The sequence below is a fragment of the Eucyclogobius newberryi genome, unplaced genomic scaffold (assembly GCF_026437365.1).
Source record: "Eucyclogobius newberryi isolate DKJ021-1_F unplaced genomic scaffold, fEucNew1.0.hap1 SCAF_15, whole genome shotgun sequence".
Taxonomy (NCBI): domain Eukaryota; kingdom Metazoa; phylum Chordata; class Actinopteri; order Gobiiformes; family Gobiidae; genus Eucyclogobius; species Eucyclogobius newberryi.
In genome coordinates this window covers 13,238,704-13,257,730 of record NW_027315779.1, presented here as the reverse complement: position 1 = coordinate 13,257,730, position 19,027 = coordinate 13,238,704, and the positions used below count along the sequence as shown (strand labels likewise).

Below are 19,027 nucleotides of genomic sequence, written 5' to 3'. Positions count from 1 at the left end.
GCAGCGATCTAATGCTCCCGGTGTAATTGATACAGAAATATAATTGTATATATAATTTGAAACCTACTCCTACAGTCTGCACTCTTTATCTCCTTATCAAAGTCCTTAAATCTCTTCGGTCTTCTCTTTTACTTCAAACCTCAGCATTCTTCTGTGCAGATATTCTCATTTCAGACCAGGTTTAGCCTGAATTTAGGTCTGATTTAGTTTGGGTTTACTTTCTGGTGACTTGAGTGACAGTGGTGTGAAGAGAACATGCACATTTAAGTGCTGCACAGACGGAACACAACATACATTGCATAAAATGAATGAAAACGTCTATAAAACTGTAAAATGAATACAATTAGCAACAGAAAACTACAGAAAACAGGCTTGACTGAAGGGGCAGTCGTGATGTTCAGTTGAAGCCCTCAGACCTCAGCGAGTGCGAAGTGAAGAACGAAGTCCGAGACGACTGAAGTGCTTCTGAGAACAAACTTTTGAAAGAAACTCAAAAACGAAAGGGGAGGCGTTGTGGTGTGTTCTTCACCACGTGTGCCCGTTAAAAGCTCGTCACCGCCGCGGTTGGACGCCTGGGCATCTCGAAGACACTTTGGACGCGTGACCAGCAGACGCACGAGGAGTGGTGGCGTTTTCCCGGTCGCCACAGACGCTCAGGAAGCGGCGCCAAAACCCTGGATGTTTGTCCACCGTAGACGACACATGTAAATCCAGCTTCTCGGAGAATAAGACACTATATTCAGATTGACCTGTTCTGGGGCTAAACAGATATTATTTTATCACAGGAATACAAGTTGAGTTGAAGCACTTTAAACTCTTAAGACCCCAAGTCTGGCGGCTGTAGGTCTGATGTCAACAGTTATGCGGTTTCTTCAGTGGCAAGTGGATGTGAGAAACACCATAAACTTTGTATGAGCCCATGTTTTTGACCTATCCCAGAATCACACCGAGACCTTTCTTGCTGTGAGGGGACATTGTTAACCACTCTGCTACTCTGCCTCCTTCCACTAAGAGACGTGGATGATATTTGCTGATGTCATTGTTGTGCTCGTGGTGTAACTGCTGCTCCTCACAGCGAGAGCAGTTAAACACAGATCTGACATGACCTCACTCTCTGAAGCCAACCACAAAGGCGGGGCCGAGCTGAGCGGCGCCGTCAGCTGGAGAATAAGTGTAACGGCGTGCTGTTAGAGCGCTTTGTTTTTAAATACATTATCCACCAAATAAAGGTGGGAATGTGGTGACAGAAGGCTTCTAGATAGAGAATATTTAAGAATAAAGTGTATTATTTATGACAAACAAAAATTGGAAAACTTGGTTATTAAAAGGTGTTTGGAGCCTGTATAGTTCTAGTAAATACTTGAAAGGGTATTTTCAGAATTGTTTTCGAGACTAGTCATTATTAGTCAATTCCCTGGTTCCCCAGAGACCCTGGTTCCTCAGAGGCCCCCTGGTTACTCAGAGGCCCCCTGGTTACTCAGAGGCCCCCTGGTTCCCCACAGGCCCCCTGGTTCCCCACAGGCCCCCTGGTTCCCCACAGGCCCTGGTTCCCCACAGGCCCTGGTTCCCCACAGGCCCTGGTTCCCCACAGGCCCTGGTTCCCCACAGGCCCTGGTTCCCCACAGGCCCTGGTTCCCCACAGGCCTTGGTTCCCCAGAGGCCCTGGTTCCCCAGAGGCCCCCTGGTTCCTCAGAGGCCCCCTGGTTCTCAGAGGCCCTGGTTACTCAGAGGCCCTGGTTACTCAGAGGCCCTGGTTACTCAGAGGCCCTGGTTACTCAGAGGCCCTGGTTACTCAGAGGCCCTGGTTACTCAGAGGCCCTGGTTCCCCAGAGGCCCTGGTTCCCCAGAGGCCCTGGTTACTCAGAGGCCCTGGTTCTCTGCAGTGGTTGGGTCCAAGTATCATCATTGTCTCTGGGTCAAATGCAGAGACTAACTGTAGTGTAGCTATGATACCACAATCAAAAGCCATTTATATTCTAAGAAACATATAAAATATGTATAAACTATACATATCATGGTGTTGCGGTTGTGTGAGCAGCGCTTTGGAAACGTCTTGTTCATAAAATGAGCCGTTTCTTGTACTTGTCCTGATGAAGCTTAAGATCATTTAAAAATTGTTCAGGAAAGGTCACATTTTCTCCTGTTTGTGATTATTTCTGTTCAAATAAGCATGAATTAACTCAAAGAAACATTTAGTTCATTTACGCACAATTGTACGTCACGTTAAGTATTGAGCTCAGTTAAATAAATCCTTCAAGAAAACACACTTGTTGATGCACAAATCATTTTAATATCAACTTAAAGGCCAAAAATATTTCTCCATATGTAGCTCAAAATATATTAAAACATCTATCAACTAAGGGCATAAATCCAGCCAAAATGTACCCACAAAAAGAACAAATGTCAGTTAAAAATAACACATCATTGATTAATCATTTGCTTCGCTCATTACAAAAGTAAACACGTTCAAACGGGTTGACGCTGAATAAACGTGTCTGTATTTCACCCCAGAGCCTAAACATGACTTAAAAAAGTGGCTTTTTTGACCATTCAAATCACCAAAATGTCTGATGATGAATGAGTTCGTGGCCCCCTCTAGTGGACATTCATGTAACAGCAGTCAGAGTTGGTGCATATGAGATGAAGAGCGCTGCACAGTTCTTCTAAACGCACTACAGTTACGTATATATGTATTTATTATGTTTAAAAATGTCTGTCACCATCAACACAAAACATGCTTCAGTCCCACAAACCCCCCGCGGCCCCCCGACCTTCACCAGTCATGTTTCCACAACGCATTTTACATTTTAAAATCACAGATAGTCGGGACTTGTTTTGGAGTTGTGTTTCAGATTTACTCACCAATTATCAAACTTTTTACCAGACATTGTTCACTGGTTTTAAGATGATTTTAGTGTTAAAAAACAAAATAAAATACAGCGTTAACGTAAGAAAATGTAAGTGGGATTTTCCAACTTTTTTAGATCATTTACCATGAAATAGGAGAATATACTGGAAAAAAGTCTGAAATAAAGCTAGTTATTTAACATAAGAAAGTAAGAGATTGTCTAAACAAATTGGCTCCAAATCACGTTTTGGTGACAAATTCGTTTGCGTAAAATCCGTCAAAAACAACATAACCATAACGACGGGAGCTTAAATAACATGACTCACACGTGATATGACCCGTGCAACCAACACAACGGACAAACAATCGACGAGAACTGGTACAAACAAACGGAAGGATAAAACCGTCCCCATGGAAACATCTTTACAGAGCGCACACCTCCTTTAGAACATTATACATATGCTTTGTTTACATTAGACGTCCCCGTTTCGCTCGTGGGGTCCGGGCTGTGGCCGAGACACTGAAGTCATTAAATAAAAGACAAACGTTTTCTAAAAAGTGTAAATGTTAAAAAGAGAGATCAATATTTTCCCGTTCTTAAATGTGCTGAAGTTTTTCCACTGTATGTGTGTATGTGATAAGATTCTACCATTATGTGCCATTTAGTTTGATCCAATGTGAAGCTTTCAGCTGTATTTCACCTCAACAACAATAATAATAATTTGGCAAATCTCATTTTAGTTTTGCACGACCCAGTTCGGCCTAAACCCCGCCCTCACGGTGAAATATGTCATTTTGTGAAAGTGAGTGTTTTTTTATGTTTTTAACAAGTTATCCGTTTTTTATTATTCACTTCTGTACCTAATTTGTGTTACCAGAAGATGGCGCAGTAAATATTATGTACACATTATTAGTACTGTTATCAACCTTTAAACATGTTCTTGAGTACGTTTGGTTTGACATTTTGTGATTTAAAACAAAAATTATTTGTAAAAAAATAAATCAGCATTGGTACTGATAGTGTATTTTGTGACGAGTTTGTGACGAGGCACAGAGAGAGAAAAGAGAAAGGAGAATTATCTTAATATGTGTCCTTTAAGGAACAGGCCACTCCAGCAGGTTTCATCCCATTAATTTGAATCTAATGATTTAAAATGTCGTCGTTTGCAGACACAGGGTCGTTTTTAAATGTTCATTACATTTTCCAATGAGTAATAACGATCAATATCAAACTTCAGCCTCTAGTTTCTAAAATTCACTAATTACTGCAGGATTTGTGGCGCTTCATTAAAAACAAACATTATTGTTCAGAATCAGATTGGATTAAATAGATGTTTATTACGAGATTGTTAGCATGTATTACTAGCATACATGCTAATTAGCAGGGGGTGATGTAACGAGGTGCTGTGTCCAGGGGAAGCTTTACGTTACACTGCAGGGTCTATACATATTCATTTGTTCTCAATGGTGATATTTGTTTACTGTGCAGAGTCATATTTGGTCATGTACGGTTTAAAAATAGAAATAGTAAATACTTTTTCGTGTCATACAGTGGAAAACAAACTCCGTAGATTTGCTTTTTTGAAAAAAAAAAAAAAAAAAACACAGGGTACTCCGGGTACACACTGCGTACTCCGGGTACAAACGGCGTACTCCGGGTACAAACGGCGTACTCCGGGTACACACGGCGTACTCCGGGTACACACGGCGTACACCGGGTAAAGGGGGCTTCAGGGGAGAACATGCAGTGGTCCGGCGCTGGTCAGGATCTACGCTCGTTCAATCATTCCTGTCGAAGAGAAGCATTTTTAAAAAATGTCCAGTCCCGGTCCCGGTCCGGCCCCGGTCCAGTCCAGGTCCACTTTACCCGTCTCATTTCCTTGTCGCCGTCCGCTCGATGACGACGGTCTTGTCCTCTTTCATGGGGGACGTGTACTGATAATCATCGCCCAGAAGTCCCAGCAGTGGATACTGGTTTCTGTATCTGTCAAACGTGGAACAGAGAGTTTGATTCTCAGGAATATTACAAAGAATAAACAGAAACAGTTCCAACGACAATCTACAGTTTTTCACGCACTATAAGACACACAAAATTGCCTCGAGGTCAGAGAGCACAACCAGAATTAATCCATATAAAAGACGCACTGGATTATAAAGCCCCCAGTCATTTTTTGAGAACATTAAAAGGCTTTTAAATGCGCCTTAAAGTGCAGAAATGTTTTCGAACTACAAATGTCAAATGTGCGTTTTCTGGATTGTTTGAGATTCAAAGTGTGGGATGAACCTGTTGGTGATGGTGGTCCTCGTGACGCTGTTGGAGCTGCTGTTGCTGCTGTTTCTCTCCTGAAGCAGCCTCTTGATTTCCTGAAACACCATTTGTTACAAAATATTAGCCCCTCTAGTGTTGAGTAATAGAAGGATCATGTTCAGAGCATTAGGTCAGTGGTCTCGGTTTATTTATGATGTTTTACCTTTAAACATCTGTGAGTGTGTGTGGCTGTTTTTAATGTGCCATATAAATACATTTGATTGATCGATTGCTCTTGAGTCTGGCGAGCGTAAAATGGAAAAAAAATAAATGAATGGAAAATGGAGTCACACATTTGTCGTTTGTTAATTTTCTGTGTCTGTCCTGTTCAGTGATTTGTGTGTTTTTAATGTTTAAAAAAACTGCAGAAATTTAAATACAATAGATAAAATAAAATAAATACAATAAAATAAATAAATAAAATGAAAGATGAATAAAATAAATAAAACAAATAAAACAAATTGATTTATATGTTAAAAAAGTAGAATTAATGTGACCTTAAATTAAATATAGTACTACAAGCAATAATTATTAACTACAACATAAAAAAACAAAACTGAAACAACAGGCTGCAGGTCTGTGGTGAAAATAAATAAAGTAAAAAAAAAAAAAAAAGTTATTATGATTCTGAACTACAACTAAAAACAACAAAATTATTAAACGTTAGGATTGTTTCTGCTTTGTGGCGATAAATGCAAGAAATAAACGCATGAATTGGAATCTATGGAGTCACGGGATAAGTTTAAGAAGAGTCCAAAAAGGAGGCTTTCAGTTGTGTCGATTGTGCGACTCTCAATGTGACTTCAAGGTTAAAGAAACGTACAAACAAATGAAATGGATAAATTAATCAATCACTAGGCACAATACATAGCGGTGGTAAGTAATCAAGTACAAAGGTAAAAGTACTTATGTGAAGTACAGATACCTAAAAAAGTGTACATTTTACTGTTACTTCACTACATTTGAGAGAAGAATATGTACTTTATACTGCACTGCATTTTTTAAATGGGTCAAAAAGTCAAAATTAAAAAGGTTTTGAGTTCAAATCCTGAGCGAACGGCAATATAAAGAAAAGAAACATTGAGGAAAATCAAAATAGTACTAATAGTGATCAGATAGGTGTTAAGACCTCGATAACAATTATTTTCATCCATAAAACTGTTAATTCCTTCATATTCTTGCCATAAACGTAATCTATTTAGTTCCCAAACATCTCGTGTTCAGTTCAATTTGAGCTTTCAGTCTCAAACACTTTAGGATCAGATCAGAACATTGTCAACAACTATATATACTATACAACTATATATAGGAAATGAAAAGATAAGTGTTGTAATGTTGATCCGTGGAACATGAGGTGTTTATCCGTTTGCGTCTCGAATTCAACTGCATTTTGTGTGAGCGTTGGTCACATGAGAGAAACTCGGGAAACAAACAATGCAGCGAAACCGGAAAGTCGAGGCTGGATTAGAGCGTGATCGTTTTCTGAAGCAGTTAAAGCAGATAACAATCAGGTCGCAAAAGTATGTTAACATGATGGGGACGTAAACACAAGTGTGAGACAGTAAACGCAGCAGACTGTGGTTAGCGAGGCGTGGCCGATGATGAGGAACTGCAGCGGCTTCTGTTTGATCTCACTTTGAGACGCCGCGAAAAACAACACCATATATTTAAGTCATTACATTTGCTTATCTTTTGGCAGATACAGTTAATAAAGATACAGACAATAATAACTCCACCGCTAATATTAATCAAATAATGCCCGTTATTAGTGTCAATGGTGAATCAGGACATTTTCTCAGAACAACTCAAATGTGAACGAGCCGCTGCAGGCCAACAACACATATAAAGATCTACAAAAGCGTGTTGTTTACCACTGACGCAGCCTTTAGTGTCACAGTTTAACGGATTATTCTGTATAACCCTGACTGAACACCCCCCTCTGCAGGAGTCATCCACATGGGCGTTGAAGTCCCCCTGCAGAACAGCAGAGCCCCCGGCCTGAAGGCCCTGGGACCCTCTCGCTCACTGTTAAAGATGCACTATGTAACTTTTCTGGTATTCCGACATGTCATCGCTATGCCAGGGAATTAGACTTTAATATTTGACTATATTTTCCATTGATCCTTCTTTACAGATTATTTGCATCAATGTTGGTCTTATCACTATGACACAAAAACTAGTCATTTAACCACGCCTGCATCAGATGAAATCATGGGAAACAAAGCTCACGAGATGGTTCTTGATGAGCTCGTGTAGGTGTATACAGAGCGGGCTCAGAGCGAGCGCAGAGCGGGCTCGGAGCGGGGCGCAGAGCGGGGCGCAGAGCGGGCACAGAGCGGGCACAGAGGGTGCAGAGCGGGGGCGCAGAGCGGGCGCACACAGGCCGTACCGTCTCCTGCCGTGTGATGGTGGTATGCCGCTCCTCTAACGTGGCGAGCAGCTCAGAGATCTTCAGCTGCAGACTTCTCTCTGAGGACGAGCTCTGCGTGGTGGTGGTGGTCGTCTTGCTCTGGGTCTGCATACGACTCATCTGAGACTGAGCCAGACAAACATTTGGGAAATGATGGAATGTTTACAGTCAGATTTCATCACTTATTTGTAGTAAGTCGTGTTTACTCTGAGTTTCTCGAGCTCGCGGTCCTTCTCCTCCTTCATGGAGTTCAGCTCCTCCTTGTAATGACGGGAAAGTTCTTCAGTCTTCTGCTGCAGAGTGCTGCTGCTCGCCTGCCCCGCCATCTGAAGACACCAGGAACCAAACACATTTAGAAACATGATCAATTCCAGATGAAGTCTCATACATGAAGATCACATCCACAAATGTCTTAAAACTAGTGATTCTAAAACAATAAAATACACTCTCTTTGGAATGACAAAAAATAATAGTTGTTTATTAATGTGGTCATAAACTAGTTCTGATAAAGATGAAGACCATTCTAACTATTCAGGAAAGGTCAAATTTTGTCCTTGGGTTTTCAGTAGTGATAACTGTTCAAATCTAGTTTCCATTAGCTTCAGTGTGGAGTGAGTTGCTGCTGAGAACTTCCACACAGAGTCACATCTCGTACCTTCGTGCGCAGCATCTCGTTCTCCTTCTCGAGCGAGCGCAGACGTGCCTCCAGCTCCTTCACCTTAAACTCTCGACTCGAGTCCATGTCTTTGCTGCTCATGAGCTGGGACTCCAGGGAGCGCTGCGACACCGTCACCTCCTTCAGAGACGACTGCGGCCGGAAACACAACAGCGCCACGTGGATTTGTGAATCGCCAAAACACATTTCACACGAGACCAACACAATCACAGTACGCAACGTAAAAGAGTCACACAAGACCAATCTGACACTGGTCAAACAGAGACAAAGAGTCAGAAAAGGGAATAGAACTATTCAAATTACATACAAAAATTGATTAGGCTAAAGTGTGCAATGTAAATTAAAGGCGGTATGGACGATTTTTCGGTATATATGTATTTCTGGGAAGTTTGAAGTGCCCATTGTCACCCCCTGCTGTCTCGTTTTATATTTGGCAGCGTTGAATTGTGTTGTATGTTGATTGTACTCTAAAGCGAGTGCCTGCGTGATGTCACGCAGGCACTATATGTTCTTGTATTTCACATATTTTTTATTATTATATTTTCCATGATTTTCCATTTAGCCAGTTTCAACTCCTTAACGCTTTAACCGATTTCAACAAGTTATACCTCATTATGATCGCTTTCACAGTAGTACGTGTGCTATTACTTTTGACATTTGAGAACAACTTGTACTTTTTGCAGAATTATCAAAAGTATTAGTACTTTTTCCCCATTTAAATAATTTGGGCATTATGAGTGTCTGCGGAATTCTTTAGGCTTTATTCTTTAGAATAGAGAGAGAGAGAGAGAGAGAGGGAAAGGGAGAGGGAGAGAGAGAGGGAGAGAGAGAGAGACTTTATTCTTTAGTAGTTTGGGATCTCTGTCAACAACAGGTAAGATTATCTTGTGTTTTATATACATCAATACATGGCACACACAAGGGAGTGAGAGAGAGGGGGAGATGGGAGGAGAGGGAGAGACGCAGACACTCCAGCAATGGCTTCAGCCATTGCAGATTTTCTAGTTGTGTCTGTTCTTTGAGAGTGTATTCCCACGAGGGAGCTGCAGGGGGAGCTCTGTCGCGCACGCTTACCTGCAGCTGCCTGTTATTCTCGCGGACGTTGTCCAGGAGTGTGTCGTACTGTTTGGCCTGATCCGCTCGGAATGCCACGTCTCGCTCCAGAGTCTCCTTCTCCGCCTCCAAACGCTGGCGACACAAACACAAAGGCGCGTTCGATTAAGTCGCTTTCGACAGACAATTTCGACGTTTGGGATCAAATACACTCTGAACTCTGGACAGTTTCAGTGGAATGTGATGCGGTTTTGCTGGAGAAACTGAGATTAACCTCGGAACGACACCGAAATATGAACAATCCTGGTGGTTTTTGGCAAAGTTAAACCCCTCAGACACGGGGCAAGTGACGTCAGTCTGGTTCAAACACATTCACGGTTCTACATGATCTGTTTGATTATCAGTATTATGAGATTATGAAGGAATTTTGCATTTTTGATGAAGGTAAAACCATGACTTTTGTTTAGTTTTACTGGACAAATATACCCACAGTAGTGTCGAGCCCACAATTGTTTTTCATTTCATCTACAGATAAATTACATATTTTATAACAATTTTTACTTTTTGTACATTTTGAGGCAGGAAAAGTTTATAGTTTTTACTTCCTTTGTAACAGAAAATCAAGCAGACATTTCCACCCTTAGAATTCAGAACGTTTGCTTTTTTTTTTTTTTTTAATAAAGCCTTCAAATCAAACAGTATTTAGAGCTAATCTCATTTATTCTGATGAGTTTTAGTCGACTCGTGTTGCATTTACAGCTTTTTAAAGGGTCTGTTTACAACCAGAACGTGAGCTGCGGAGTCAAGTAAAACCAGAACAAACAAAACTAATGATACCGCTAGGACATGACAGAAAATACAATATAAAAAAGGCTGTGGCTACAGAGCGGCGGCGCGGTTAAATAGCCCAGCAGTTTCAGGAGCAGCGGCACGGCCATATAGCCTCATGGCTAAGCTTTATCTTAACCTTAACCTTAACCTTAACCCTAACCCTAACCCTGACCCTGACCCTGGCCCTGACCCTGACCCTAACCCTAACCCGGCGCAGTCAAATAGCCCATCACTTTCAGGAGCCGCGGCACAAAATAGCCTAGCAGTTTCGGCCGCGTGCCGCGGCTCTGTAGACACTCCCTATAAAAAAATATATATATTTTGGTTTAAACTGTCAGAAAAGTAAGTGTAAATGGTCTCCGTGTCGCACGCTGATGACATCACAGAGGGATCGGGCGCCATCTCCTCACTCACCCTGAGGTCCTCAGACATGTGCAGCAGCTCCTCCCTCAGGCTGCTGAAGGTGGACAGCAGCAGGCGCATGCTCTTGTCCGCAGTCAGGCGAGTCTGACGGAAAGAACACACACGTTTTACATTTTTATCCCAAATCAAACCATCAAAAGTCATTAATGACACTTTATTTGCAAACACTCCATCTACAAGCTTCGATCACCTTATGTCAGCCTTTATTGGACTAAAAATGGATTTAGAAAGCCTCAATAGAAACAATTCTTTGACTATTAAATCAACTTGAGTAATCATATTTTGAATTTTCTTTCAATCTTTTTACAATTGTGTTTAATAGCAATCTCTGGCCTGTGGGTGGAGCTTAAAACGAACCATCAAAATGCAGAAATATCACTCTTGGTTGAGCTAATTTTAATACTTTTAATTACGATGCGCTCTATATTCTACTTAAAGGCGTAATGGCCGATTTTTCAGTGACTTGAGAACTCAGGCGGAAGTGCGCACTCCCCCGTGCGGACTGATACAACACACACGTGCGTTTGTTTATTAGCGCGACGGATCGCATCGCATCTCTCGTCTCCCGTAGATTTCCGTCTCTTCAGAGTCAGCTCAAACTGTCTTTCTCCGTCCTAATTTTGTCCCGTACACTGAGGGGACAAGCCGTACAAGGCTGCAGGTGAGCGGTAGGTGTGTTTTATGATTGATACGTGGCAGGACTAATCGGCAGTCCATGCCACGAGGAAATAAGACTCAGATTTGGGCCAAAAAATCGTCCATTACGCCTTTAATTGCATTATTATCCTATATATATATATTTTTCTTGCATAGTTGCGACCTCTGCCGAGAATGTAAAATGATTTGAAAACAGTCGTTAATTATAATAATGATAAGACCCGGGCAGTGTTCAGTCCGACCTGGAGTAAGTAACGCATCTGTTGTTTGGTCAGTTCACTCGCTCCTTTGGGGATCAGCGCCTCCACCTCGTCACGCTCCACCTGCGAACACGGAACACGGAACACGCGCTCAGACGCTTTCAGCTCGGGGAAATGCACACATCAATACTTAAAGTGACGCATGACAGGTGTGTACGGTGTTCTAATGTTGACTTGGTGTTGGTGTATTTATACTTGTTATACATATACATTATAGTTTTACACCAGTCGAGCAGGTATTTGTGCAGAAAACGCCAAATAATCTGTAGAAAAGATCGACAGGGAGTGACATCATATTCCAGTCAAAGTTTATGCAGAATTTACACAACCTTTTTGACTCTAAACATTAATTTAACAAAATTATTATTATATTATTATTATTATTAATAATATTATTTGTCAAATAAAATAATAGAGACATTAGATGAGTTTTGGCCTAGTGTTTGCTGGGTAATTTCCTACTGTGATGTCATCAATTACAAACAGGAAGTGAAATTATAAACATAAAAAATGTGCTATTCTGGGATAACATTTAAAAAAAATTTTTTAGCACAATTCTAAATAGATTAATCTTAACTGCGTTTTAGTTCAATGAGTCGCTCGACCGGTAGGGGGTGCTTTAAACTTCATACAACGAGGACGTGTCAAAAGGTGTTTAAACGTTTTTTTTTTCCTGAACTAATTCCAGTCAAAACGCTAATATTCTGTCGTGTTTGTGTCGCCGGTGGAAAAACTGTGAAATTACCTTATACTCGAAGCTGTCCGTTTTCCTACAAAGACAGAAGAAGAATGAATGTTTTTTTTTTACTTTCTTTACCATTTAAATAAGTATTGAAAAATAACAGCAGAAGCACAGCGACACGTTTAAGAGTCACTTAAAACAAAGTCTATTTTAGAGATTTGAAATAATACACAAGACTTTTGGACAGAAACGACATCTAAACAAACTGACACTAGGTCAGTTCAGGGATAATATTAAAAAACTGTAACATTATAATGATTTGCGCAAAAAGGAGAAAAATCCAAATGAATCATTAAATGGGCGTGAGAACATACATTTCTGTTTATTTGTATTAAATAAATGCTTGTTATTGACCATTTTATCATGTTTTAAACAGGAAGTTCATGAAGAGGGGGCTTAAAAAAATAAAATAAAAATAAATGTTGCTCTGAATAATGACATTTTTGATTTACACACGTCATTTTAATCAAACACAATAATTTAATCTACATTTTGTTCAGCTGTATTTTCCATTTCTAATTTTGGTTCCACATGAGTTTGGTTCATCTGTGTCGGGTGGAAAGTTTACCACATCGTTTTAATTACATTTTCGATTTAGTTTGATTTTGTAACACCCAAAATCACAACAGCAGTCATCAGTATAAATGTGTGTACCATGCATCTATATATATGTATATGCCATGTACGGAAGTGATATATGTACCCAATGTGTAAATATACACGCATAAATAAGCATACATATTTAGGTTTTAAGTGTTTTTCTTTCTCGAGATCCTATGGAGTAAATGTTTGTCTACCTGTAATTTAAAAAGAATATGAAAAAAACCACACCCAATATAACAACAGCACAATATAATGAATGTTATAAATCCTGATTGTAAAAACAAAAAAAAACTAAACTCAATTGAATACAGAAAGTTCAATATGTTTAAATAGAATTATGAAAATTACGTACAGGTAGTACCGAGGAATAATGACACACTGAGACAAATATTAGAGCGCGTGACCGTTTTAGGCAGATTATTTTGTCTCGTGGTAGATTTACTTTTACATTTTACTTGTAAATCTAAATGTACATGCAATTTGAGAAGTATTTAATTATGGAGCCCAAAGGAAGACTTGCGAGCTAACGGGGATCCAAATAAGAGATTTGAGAGTAAAAGGCCCAAATGGATTTTATGAACCGGTATTTTATCATTGCTGCCAGTGCACTGTATGCGCTCTCAGATTACAGAGCGGTTTCAGACAGTATAATCCAGAGTCACATCCCGTGTGTCCCGTGGCGGTGAATGACTCCGTTTGTACAAGGACAAAAAGGGTGTGGTGATTGAAGTATGACACCGAAACCGACGACCCGCCTCGAGCCTGTCCCGGCACGGAGCAAGGCGGAGCCATCGTTCATGTCGAGGTAACCCACGGCAAACGCCCGCGAGTCGACTCGGAGCGCCGACTCCTCTGGATTTATATTATAAAGAGTAAACTGGGATTCTCCTGCTTCAGTTTTATTGTTTATTGTGGAATTTCTTATTAGTATAGGCCTAAAACTAAGTGTACATTAAAGATGCACAGTGTAACTTTTCTGCTAGTGCCCAGAGTCAGGACTCAACATGGACCGGCCTCCTGCTGGTACCAGAGTCAGGACTCAACATGGACCGGCCTCCTGCTGGTGCCAGAGTCAGGACTAAACATGGACCGGCCTCCTGCTGGTGCCAGAGTCAGGACTAAACATGGACCGGCCTCCTGCTGGTGCCAGAGTCAGGACTAAACATGGACCGGCCTCCTGCTGGTGCCAGAGTCAGGACTAAACATGGACCAGCCTCCTACTGGTGCCCAGAGTCAGGACTAAACATGGACCGGCCTCCTGCTGGTGCCAGAGTCAGGACTAAACATGGACCGGCCTCCTGCTGGTGCCAGAGTCAGAACTAAACATGGACCGGCCTCCTACTGGTGCCCAGAGTCAGGACTAAACATGGACAGGCCTCCTGCTGGTGCCAGAGTCAGCACTAAACATGGACCGGCCTCCTGCTGGTGCCAGAGTCAGGACTAAACATGGACCGGCCTCCTGCTGGTGCCAGAGTCAGGACTAAACATGGACCGGCCTCCTGCTGGTGCCAGAATCAGGACTAAACATGGACCGGCCTCCTGCTGGTGCCAGAGTCAGGACTAAACATGGACCGGCCTCCTGCTGGTGCCAGAGTCAGGACTAAACATGGACCGGCCTCCTGCTGGTGCCAGAGTCAGGACTAAACATGGACCGGCCTCCTGCTGGTGCCAGAGTCTAGATACTAGTTTGGGCTTTTATTGGGTTTTGACAATTCCTCTTTCAAAACTGGAGCTGATTTGACTAAAATTGTGTTTTAGGGACGTGTAATAAAGATGAAAAGTCCTATTAAACGTTTTTGGAGAACAAACTGAGCCTGATTCATCCCAGAATGTTGGATTTGATTGGAAATAAGAGTGGCACAGCTTTATTTTTTCATATTTAACATGTCCAGCAGCTGATAATTCCATTTTGTCAGGTGTGGACAAAAGGAACACAAAAAATCATCGCAAATAATTTTTAAATTACGAACGGTAAAATGCAGGTGCAACCAAAGCGTGAAGACGTTTGAAACTTACTGCCCCTTGATCTTGGACACGTGCTCGGAGATGCAGGAGTGGATGTCGCAGTTCTTGCGGTAGACCTCGGCGAGCAGCTCGCCGAAGTACCGCGTGTCGAGTTTGGTGGCGGTGTGCGGTGCCGCCGCCGCCTCGCTCAGGCTGCTCCTCACCTCCGTCCGCGAGATCTTCTCCACGAGTGGCGGCGGCTTGTTCTGGAAGACGTTCACGATCTCGACCTCCTCCACCTCCACGACCTCTTCCTCCTCATCCTCCTACATGACAGAAGGGTTTGTTTTCAGCTTTCTTAGTTACAGACAATACAGACAAAAACACATAATTTCAACCTCAACAATCCTCCACCGGCTGTTCATTATTCACAAGGTAATTATACTGCTGGTGAAACTGTGGCATCAGGAGAAACTGTGGCACAAGGAGAAATGGCACCAGGAGAAACTGTGGCACCAGGAGAAACTGTGGCACCAGGAGAAACTGTGGCACAAGGAGAAACTGTGGCACAAGGAGAAACTGTGGCACCAGGAGTCAAACCACCATCACATGTTCTGGGACTGTCCCGTTGCTTTTTTTGACATTTCTATCACTCTTAACTTTAGAACTATGTACTCGGGCCTCAAACCTCCTGCCATGGACACAATAAGTGGATACACCTTTGTAATGTTCTTTTGGCGGTGAGACTAAAGGGCGTCGCAAAGAAATGGATGACAAAGAAATCACCGACGATCAAGGACTTGGACTGACATAGGAACAGACATCATACAAATGGAAAAATATTACATTCGAACTTCATTTGGAAAGAGGTCTATTTGTATCTTTATTGTATAATTTGCTTTCTAGATGTGTTCCATTTGTAGGTCACATTTAGGATTGATTTTAAACTCCCCCTCCTCCCCAACGCTCAAAGCCAGTCGCTGCCTTTCCCCGCAAAACCAAAAGGGGGCAGTGTTTTGCCTGTAGCATGTATTTAACCTCCCGCCACAGACCGACCGCCACTTCCATCGACACCAGTTTGAAGACTTTGTTGAAATGAAGTCGAGCGGCGTCGTTCTAGTGCTATGCGGTGGAATGTTACTCTTTGGTTCATTTGCGCGGTTGCCAGAATGTTACGTGGCACACTTTTCTGTTAACACTGCGGGCTTCTGATTACATAGGAGAGTTCCACGTGGTGTAACGTCAGGCGCTTTGGAGGAAACACACCCGGGTCAAACTGTGACGCGGATAAATATCAATCAAGGCATAATCGCTGTTTTGGAGATCTGCAAAATTAGAATATAGAGTGTATTTTCTGATTAAAATTATAAAAAAGAGACAAACATCTAGTGCAATCTCCCAAAAAAAGGTATTCAATTATATTTCTACATTTTAGTGGTTCATTTTATGACATTTACAGACACACCAGGTTCTGTAGTAAACAATTTTGAATGCATCAATAAATCACTAGTTATAAGCACTAGTTATAAGCACTGGTTATAATCACTGGTTATAATCACATCACTAGTTATAAGCACTAGATATAAGCACGAGGTATAAGCACTAATGATAAGCACTAGTTATAAGCACTAGTTATAAGCATGAGGTATAAGCATGAGGTATAAGCACTAGTTATAAGCACTAGTTATAAGGATGAGGTACAAGCACTAGTTATAAGCACTAGATATAAGCATGAGGTATAAGCACTAGTTATACGCACTAGTTATAAGCACTAGTTATAAGCACTAGGTATAAGGACTAGTTATAAGCACTAGGTATAAGCACTAGTTATAAGCACTAGTTATAAGCACTAGTTATAAGCACAATCACTAGTTATATGTTAAAGACATTTACTAGTGCTTATCACTTAAACAGTTTAATAAGCAGCTCATTCATGCTCTTACAAACATGTTGCACAGGGTTGATTAACGCACAGGCTTATTAACAATTATAAAGGCGTTATGAGTTATCTACATATGCTACTGATTGTCCTAGTGCTCATAAACGAACCAGTGTTTATTAATGCCTTTTAAACCCTACGTCGGTGTAATCCCTCATTCGTCCAGGCGTGTTCCATAGTAGAAAAAGCTTCAGTTGTAGTCATCTGGACTCAGTTAGAACCCTACCCTATATATGCATTTAACATGGAACTATTCACGGGTTTCAGGCACTTGATTCCTTCCTGATATGAACCTTCTGTGGAGGACCTCAGATTTGAACTGTGCCGTTGCTATGACAATGGAAGACCTTTGCCTTCGTCAACGTAAAGTGACATGACATTCATGACAAGTGTAAAAAAGATCAGAAGAGAAGCTTATATAATCCTAACAATATACTACTACTAATAATAATAATAATAATAATAATAATAATAATAATAATAATAATAATAATAATAATAATAATAATATTATAATTATATTATTATATTATACTTATTAACGCTACACAGACACACACACACTAAAAACACACACTAAACACACAAGCACACCTGCTGCACATTCCTGTCGCTCTGACTAAAGCCACACCTGAAGCTTATCTGTCTCGCTTATGTAATGTGTGTTATCTAACCTCCTTCACTCTCACTGTCTCACACACACAGCCACACACCTCTGAGCATGAGTAAATGCATTAAAATAAACATGGACTGGCCTCCTGCTGGTGCCAGAGTCAGGACTAAACATGGACATGCACCTCTGCTGGTGCCAGAGTCAGGACTAAACATGGACATGCACCTCTGCTGGTGCCAGAGTCAGGACTAAACATGGACCGGCCTCCTGCTGGTGCCAGAGTCAGGAATAAACATGGACCGGCCTCCTACTGGTGCCAGAGTCAGGACTAAACATGGACCGGCCTCCTGCTGGTGCCCAGGCTGGCTACGCTTGGCCCCTTTTGAACTCAAAGTGTTTTTGTGCCAGGCGATGGGGCGCCCGTGGGGGGATTCCTACAGCAGTGACGCGTCTGCTATCGATGAGGAGGGCACGGCCCTAAGCAAATAGGAACGCGGGTTGAATTGCAGTTTAGATTATGAGTTGAATTATTCAGAGCCAGTGACACGAGAGCTTTATAAGAGATGGTTACGACGTTTATACTTTATTTGTGTTTTATACACGTTTCTCTTTCAGGTCAATCAGAGAATCTACTTAGAACAGTTTATTTTGTCCTGATCAAAGGTGAAATCTGCTTTGACCCGATTTAATATGTTTGTTTCAGACCTGGTTCAGACCTGGTTCAGACCTGGTTCAGACCTGGTTCAGACCTGGTTCAGACCTGGTTCAGACCTGGTTCAGACCTGGTTCAGTCCTGGTTCAGTCCTGGTTCAGTCCTGGTTCAGTCCTGGTTCAGTCCTGGTTTAGTCCTGGTTTAGTCCTGGTTTAGTCCTGGTTTAGTCCTGGTTTAGACCTGGTTTAGACCTGGTTCAGACCTGGTTCAGACCTGGTTCAGACCTGGTTCAGTCCTGGTTCAGTCCTGGTTCAGTCCTGGTTCAGTCCTGGTTTAGTCCTGGTTTAGTCCTGGTTTAGTCCTGGTTTAGTCCTGGTTTAGACCTGGTTTAGTCATGGTTTAGTCCTGGTTCAGTCCTGGTTCAGTCCTGGTTTAGTCCTGGTTTAGTCCTGGTTTAGTCCTGGTTTAGACCTGGTTTAGTCCTGGTTTAGTCCTGGTTTAGTCCTGGTTTAGTCCTGGTTTAGTCCTGGTTTAGTCCTGGTTTAGACCTGGTTTAGTCCTGGTTTAGTCCTGATTTAGTCCTGGTTTAGACCTGGTTTAGACCTGGTTTGGACCTGGTTTAGGTTCAGGTGTGATGTAGGTCAGGTGAAACACTAGGAGCCTCTGTGTTGGTGACGGCTCACGTTTCTTCTCGTTCTTTGTTTCGCTGTGAAAAGGTCTTTTTGTTCGGCGGCGAAAAAGTGACACCATGAAACATTTTTACAGATCTCCTTTTTGGTCCCATCACACCACAAATGTCCTGGACTTAGTATTTGGAGCTGGGGTGCCAAGACCGGCCCCCCAGACCTTTAAATCCCGCCGACCAAACATTTCTAATTCATATGTATTCATTTCCGACAGATACAAACTGTTTTTATCGCTAGAACTAAGAAGTCCCACAATCCTCTGCAGCAGCCATGGCCCCTCCCCCACGCTGCTCAGTCCTGCTGTGCTGCTGGAGCGAGTGCACTTTACAGACTTGAGCAGAGGTCTGAGCGAGGAAAGAGGCGTGTGGTTTCGGGAAACACG

At 41.9% G+C, this 19,027-nt stretch overlaps 1 protein-coding gene across 1 annotated transcript in view; it reads right to left on the bottom strand.

The window, feature by feature from the left end:
* Positions 1-2,297: 2,297 nt before the first annotated feature.
* The window catches only part of pof1b (POF1B actin binding protein), a 38,553-nt gene continuing 21,823 nt past the window's right edge, over positions 2,298-19,027 (bottom strand). Inside the window, exons 3-13 of the mRNA XM_072446067.1 lie at positions 14,828-15,081; positions 12,212-12,236; positions 11,449-11,529; positions 10,541-10,633; positions 9,317-9,430; positions 8,222-8,374; positions 7,773-7,892; positions 7,546-7,692; positions 5,133-5,212; positions 4,716-4,832; positions 2,298-4,637 (exon numbers count right to left, since the gene is read on the bottom strand). Coding sequence (XP_072302168.1) covers positions 4,721-4,832; positions 5,133-5,212; positions 7,546-7,692; positions 7,773-7,892; positions 8,222-8,374; positions 9,317-9,430; positions 10,541-10,633; positions 11,449-11,529; positions 12,212-12,236; positions 14,828-15,081 — 1,179 coding nt within the window. The 3' untranslated portion in view covers positions 2,298-4,637; positions 4,716-4,720. The remainder of the gene's footprint in view (positions 4,638-4,715; positions 4,833-5,132; positions 5,213-7,545; positions 7,693-7,772; positions 7,893-8,221; positions 8,375-9,316; positions 9,431-10,540; positions 10,634-11,448; positions 11,530-12,211; positions 12,237-14,827; positions 15,082-19,027) is intronic.